Genomic DNA, 7,081 nt, shown 5'->3' with positions numbered 1-7,081 from the left:
TTTCACCTTTATTGTTGCTGACTGTGCTGAGGGCTCCAATGTCACCTCACTTGACATTTTGCGAGGGCACATAGTGCCACCCAGTGGTGTGTCAGAGTCAAAGCAGCCTGGCCTCTTTTTCTGCCTCAGCCCTCATGTATCCACTGCTCCCTTCATTCCCTTTATCTTTACGCCTAGTGTTGCACTGTACACAGCTTTTATTACTCAGAATGGAGAAATGAAGGGCATCATAAGAGTACACTTTCATTTTGCATCAAATCTCCATTATATTCTGCCAAACCCTCCCCTCTGCCACAGTAAAGTGCCTCTCCCTTGCTGTCGCTACCCTGCGTTGCCTTGGAGACCGATGGTGTTACTATAGCGACAGTGGGCCCACGGAAAGGGTGGTAAATGATAGGGTTGGCAGGGTTCATCCATGCCACATGTCAAGTGATTAATTTCCCCAGAAGTTGGCATCACATTCATTCTCTCAGAATCTGTTGAGTGAAAGAAAGAAATGAAAGAAAATCCAAAAAAAACAAACTTTCTTGGGTTATTGCAGTTTTTTGTTTGTTTTGTCTGTGAGTTGATTTCATGTTCTCAGGCCTCTCCCATCTCTCTTTTTCTGTGTTTTCCCTTCCTCTGTCACAGAACCAGAGAATAAACAACTCTCAGTCTGCTCAGTCATTGGCCACCCCAGTGGTATCAGTAGCAACTCCCACTCTACCGGGACAAGGCATGGGCGGTTACCCATCTGCCATCTCTACTTCTTATGGTACCGGTATGTACCAAATTTTATGTACTTCATGCTCTTTATACATTAATTCTCATTTTTCCATTAACACGGGATCATTCTCTGTAATTACCATATTTTAGATGTACAACGCCCATATAACCCAACAATTTAAGTTTTGTTTTAGATGTTGTGCATAAGTAAAAATTGTCATTTTACTAATTTCAAATGTTTCTTTTGAAACCCCCTTCCCCAATTACAAGTGTTGCACAACATTCTGCCAGCAGAGGGTGCTGTTATCACACCCACTGGCACAGAAGCAGCATTTATCAGAGATGCATTCTCTTTGCAACTTTGTTTGTTGTTCTTTTGCAACTTCTCTGCTTTGAACAACCTATAATCTACATCATCCTTTTCTTTTTCCCCGTGTGTTTGTACACAGAGTATTCCTTGAATAGTGCAGATCTGTCCTCCTTGTCTGGCTTCAACAGTGGCAGCTCCCTTCACCTTGGCTCAATGAGTGGGTGGCAACAGCAGCACCTTCAGAACATGCAGCATTCAGCCCTTGGCCAGCTAGGGTGAGCGCACTGATCTTAATTACAGGTGTATTGTTGTTATGAAATGCATGATGTAGAACATGAATCATCACTAGAGATTATTTTTTGAGGCACCACATCCAGAAATCTAAGAGTCCTCCACTGTTTTCAACCTTTACTTGCAAGGTCCAACACGAATATGACACCTCCCTGTTTTAATGAGTGTGAATGTGTGTGTATGCGTGCTTGCCTGCATGTCATGTTTGAGTGTGACAGACTGACTTTAAATTCACTTTGTTTCTTGCTCTGTAACTCTGTAACCCCTTGCGTTTCCTTTCCTTCCTACAGAAATTGCTCTAGCTCTCACTTATGTCAGGGTTCAAATCTCTCCCTGCCCTCTGCTCAAAGCCTGCACATCAAGTCCGAACCTGTTTCTCCTCCTAGAGATCGCACCAGCAGCACACCAGGGGTCTACGGTGGCGGGGTACCACCTCCCCAGAACCCCTCGTCCCGCCAGGACTCGGGACGCTCCCCCGTTGATAGCCTGAGCAGCTGTAGCAGCTCCCATGAGGGCAGCGACCGTGATGAGCACAGGAATGAGTTCCACTCGCCTCTGGGACTGGCCCGGCCCGCCCTGGATGAACGCGAGAGCCCCTCCATCAAACGGGTGCGCCTGTCAGAGGGATGGGCGACATGATAGCTCTGTCCTCTCCCCCGCAGTGCCCCGAGTTGCCCTGAGCCCCCGACAACGCAGTGTTACGATGCCCCCCAAGTCAGCTTCCTCCTCTTCCTCCTCTCACTCGATATCACGAGTCACTCACCACCCAACCCCAAGGCCTCTTTCCTTTTATCTCTTTAACGCTGAAGGAAAGAAAAGGGACAACCCTTTTCAAAAATCAGTTTGTAATTTCTTTTCCTTTTTTATTTTATTTTCCTTTTTCTTTTTGCTGAGTGTGTGTTTGCTATACATATTGACATTATATAAACCAGTGGGGTGTTGTAATGGGGGTTTGGGAGGGTGGGTGTTGATTGGGATCGGTTCTGGGGGTATTTTTGTTGGGGAACTATGCATAAATTGTATTGTGTGTGGATAAAAAGAATCACGTATGCATATATCTTTACACGTGTGTGTATGTGTACATATATGCATATCAACAAATAAACAAAAAAAATAGTCAGGTACTCTGTTTCATAAAACGTACTTACAATTTGCCTCAGCGATATATTAGTGACTAGATACAAAAAAAAGAAAAAAAAAAACTTTATCATGAGCGTGAGTGTGTCCAGTGGAAAACACCTTAGCACTTGAGTTGGACAAACAGTACATGTGTACAGTGTCAGTTTCATTGCTATATACCTTCTCTGCAGTTCTCCCTTGCAAAAATGTGTGTTAACATTAGATGATGTCATGTTGCAGGTTCAACGTATTTATGTAAATAGTGGGTCAAGGGGGGAAGGGCAGGGGTCAAAAGTTGCCAGACGTTACAAGATTTATTTACTCACTAAATGAAAAGCTATATGCAACATTTGAAGGATTGTACAGGTAAACAGGCAAATCTGATGCTAGATGTGTGGAACCTTTGATGATTTTAGCGCTCCCCTTAAAGAACGGAGCTGAGTGAGGACCACCCTTTGATCTAAGAGCTACGTTAGTGTAATCAAGAAAACTCTGGATCTAGTATTAACTATTCAGTATTAATAAACAAAAAAGGAAAAATAAAAAATAACTGTACGATACACTTGCTTATATTTTCATATGAAAGGAATACAATGCAAAGCATTTTTGTGGCTTTTTGTAGTTTCTATAAGCCAGAATGTGTTTTTTGATAGCTTTGCTAATAAGAGATGGATAGTTCACCCAGAGGGGAAATGACAGGGCTTCGAAGCCCTAAGCCATGAAAAACAGAGTGAGATTCAATGCTTTGCTGAACTGTTTTATCTTTGTAGAGGTTTGTTTTTAAACGTGTATTTCTAATTATATATAATAATGGTAATATTAAGAATCTTTTAAAAAAAATCTGTGAAATTAACATGCTTGTGTATAGCTTTCTAATATATAAATATATATAATAATGATTTTCGTTGGTTTCTTAGTGGAGTTTCTATGTGCAGTTGCACATGTTGTCTGGTTTGTTTAATTTGAGCCCTGAACAGTGCTGTTCGGGGGTGTATTTAGTCTAACCTTGAAAACCAGCTGGAAAGCATTGCCAGAGTTTGTGTGACGGAGGAAAGACAGGCCCGAATGCTGAAAAACAACCTGTTAGTGGAAAATGTCACAAGACTGGAACTGGGGAAGACGGAAATAAACGCTGACACATGATGTACCTGATTGTCACACTGATGAGGAAATATGCCTGACCCTCAGTCCATGTCTATGCATTTTTATGCATCCGATATTTCATTCTTAACCTTAATTATCTAATTTAATAGTAGTTAATCTCATAAAACATGTTTTCTGACAATACTGATTTTCTGTTCCACCTCAAATCTTCACCGCAGTCAGGGCTTGTGTTCAGGATGCTGCGAAAGTCCAGACTCAATCTGTACAATTTTTCTTTTGAATCATATTTATGTAATATAATTTTGCAAATGAGTTGTGATTAATTATCCCAGATCATTTCCAAACCTTATTTGATTTGGTGTCCTCCTGTGACTCCTCACGTTTCCACTCTTCAAAACAGGGTTCCACATCATGTACCACATGTCACTGACAGTTCAGTGTCAGATACGCAAGGACAAATAGATCATGCTGGTATGGGAGAAGCACAATTGTTTATTTTAGATAAGTAGCTGTTTTGATTTTCTCTTTTTTTAAACAATGAAACTAGCCACATATCTCTCTGCCTCCCACTCCCGTATCTGCTGTCACTTAAGTGTTATGATATTTCTATGTGCATATTTCATGCAGGTTCACTTTGTTGTTACTGTATACAGTCTGTGTAGTCAAACAGGGGCAGAGCCTCTAAAACGGTGTTCTTCTCTTTTTTTTTTTAATTCAATACAAAATGGTTGAGAAAAAAATACATGATGTTTCAGGCAGCATAAGTGTGGAAAAACCAAAGCCAATGGCATTTCTGTGTTGTAAAACTCAACTTTTATTTTCACATTCATTTATGGTTTTTGCAAGCATTGAAACAACACAATAAAAGAATTTGCTCAAATGTACAATTGGTTTCACATTTCAATTTCAGTCAAATGTAGCTTTAGCTATCAAGCTGCACTGTCTATACCAACCACAGTAATTTACCTATTTTAATTCTCATTTGTCTCCCTGTGCATTGCATTGAAAAGGTTATACACAGAAACTTATTTTGTATGTACAATTTGTTTCATTTAGAACCAACAGAATCATTCAGGCCTGATTATGCGAAAAGCATGATTGTTGTCCACTTGATCAAAGCCCATTACACACTTATTATCATTGCAACTTGCTCACTGATTGAAATTATGCCAACATGTCCTGATGGTTAATTAGAGTGCTGTAGTTTTGAAAATAATTCTAACCAAAGACATGGTGAAAACTTGTCATTATATCTTTGTTTTGTTTTTGTTTTTTTTTTTTTTTGTGTTTGTTAAATTGAAAGCCATTCTTTTTCATCATCTGTTGATCAGTTGTTCTTTGTCATTATTATAATAGACTAAATGTTGGTACCTCAAATTGACCCAAGCAGTACCTCAGCTGATGTTTTGATAAGTCACTTGCAGTGCAAAGGGGAGACCATACACCTGTACAGCCATGTGTAGTAACATACCATTGCTTAAGGTCCCAGTATTCACATGGGATTCTTTGTTGCTCCACCGTGTTTGTGGTTTATTTAAGTTGTATTCAAAAGCTGAAAAGGAATTAAAAAAAAAAAAAAAGAATAATATGTTAAAATGCTTAAAAAGTCAGTCTGTAGTATCAATGTAGCTTGTATAAACCTGAAAATGGGGGAGGTTTGGAACTAATGTTTTCTGGAACGCAAGAGCGGCTTTCAGCGGCAAAAGCTGGCCTTTGTCGCCACTTAAGACTAAAATGGTATTAAATTAAATCCACATCTCTGTAACTCAAGGGACTTGATTCAGCTGTATGTAGTCAAAACGTATGGGGATGAAATAAAAGTCTCCTCTGCTGGAGGGAAAGGCTATTTGTATTTTGCAGAGATTTCAGTAAAGTTACTGGCTTTCTTAGTTATCCTGATGTGACTTGGTGTGATTTCATTGTGTTTCAATTTTTTCTGCATGCATCCCAAAACAGTGGTTACTTTCATACAGTGCTTATCCAAAAAAAGAAAAGAAAAAAAAGAAAAGAAGAAGACATAAACATGAAAATCTTCCATGAACGGAAGTCAGTACATGGTGCAATAGCAGCTACACTTCAAGACAATATAAATTGCATGACATTTTCTCATTTGCTGTTTACATTAAAACAAATCGGATATTTTAACATAAATATTCATGCAAAAGGCATTTATTTGACATTTAAAGTCAAAGTTGATCTCATTTAAAATTATAGTGGCATCATCTCTCTCACTGATACATTATGCTGCAGATAGTTCACATGGATCCTCAATTCACAGTGAAAAACATTTGTTCATAAACAATCCAAACACAGTGATCTGCTCCTGCAAATCAGAGAGACACACACACACACACACACACACACACACACACACACACACACACACACACACACACAAACACACAAATGGTCTGTAGGCCTACTGTAGGACTATGTCATTCATTCTTCAATAAAAGAAAAGCAAAAGAAAGAATTGAAAGTTAGAGGAGCTCATTCACTAAAATCTGTCATTGTATTTCCTTTTTTTCTGGTTTCCTTATTATAACCATATGGGATTGTCTGGTGCAAAGAAATTGTAGCACAAGCTTTGTTAAAACTACAAGAACTGCATATTAAATTGTAAAGGCAGTGGATGACGAATTTCTGACCTTTGAAAATACAATAATCAGTAACAAGAGTTACACATTTATTACGTGATGATGGTGCGACTGCAGTATGTTGCCAACACACAAACACTGATTATAAAAATTAGACACACCCCCAACTGGGGTTTTGATGCGTCTTTTCTGTAGGCCTCTGTGCTTCTCTTGCTAAATGTGTATTTCCTTTTTACCTGCATATACATATACATATTACATATCATCTCTTTACCTAAAAATCACCAGGTGTTTCATTTGAGTGCACCCGTCACCACGTACAGCGGATAAAGATACAAACAAACAAGCGAACAAAAGAGTGTTAAAGAAAAAATCAGTGAAATTCGAAAGCGAATTTGAGTCTTTTTCGTTTTCCCAAGGTATCCCTATTGCAACTTATCTTTATATAATAATATATCTGTGATTTTTGTAAGATTTTTTTTTTTCCGTTCGAGTTTGAGACACATATGAAACCGTCTTGAAATGTCAGGTTCATATCACTAAATGGTGCCTTTCAAAATCAAAGCTCTCTCCTCTTAGACTGACTCTCGAGAAGAAGAAAAAAAAAACCGAGCTTGAAGTGAAGATACCTTCAACTGTTAAATCGTTTCCGTTTCGCGACACATATTTAGAAACTCTGGGAGCCATTTGTCTTCTTTGATTTCACCAGTCCAATCAATTAGATTCAATTATTTTAAAAGGGGGGGAAAACAGTGCAATACAGCAGTCTGCTGTAAATAGAGGATTACCTGTAAGATTAATTAAATTCATACACTCATTGATCGTGGTTTTATATTTAATTGTATATTTTTGAATCATTTTTAAATTTGATTTTAATAGCAACAAAATATAGCTATGTAATTCTTCTGAAAAAATATATATATATGAGTGTCCTGTTATATAATTGAGTCATTTT

At 38.5% G+C, this 7,081-nt stretch overlaps 1 protein-coding gene across 1 annotated transcript in view; it reads left to right on the top strand.

Moving 5' to 3' along the window:
- mef2cb (myocyte enhancer factor 2cb) overlaps positions 1-5,403 on the top strand; it is a 57,409-nt gene extending 52,006 nt beyond the window's left edge. The window contains exons 8-11 of the mRNA XM_040154702.1: positions 298-386; positions 631-760; positions 1,155-1,290; positions 1,597-5,403. Coding sequence (XP_040010636.1) covers positions 298-386; positions 631-760; positions 1,155-1,290; positions 1,597-1,945 — 704 coding nt within the window. The 3' untranslated portion in view covers positions 1,946-5,403. The remainder of the gene's footprint in view (positions 1-297; positions 387-630; positions 761-1,154; positions 1,291-1,596) is intronic.
- The last annotated feature ends 1,678 nt before the right edge of the window (positions 5,404-7,081 follow it).

The sequence above is a fragment of the Xiphias gladius genome, chromosome 19 (assembly GCF_016859285.1).
Source record: "Xiphias gladius isolate SHS-SW01 ecotype Sanya breed wild chromosome 19, ASM1685928v1, whole genome shotgun sequence".
Classification (NCBI taxonomy): domain Eukaryota; kingdom Metazoa; phylum Chordata; class Actinopteri; order Istiophoriformes; family Xiphiidae; genus Xiphias; species Xiphias gladius.
The sequence above is the reverse complement of the archived record's forward strand: the minus strand, read 5'-3'. Positions and strand labels throughout refer to the sequence as shown.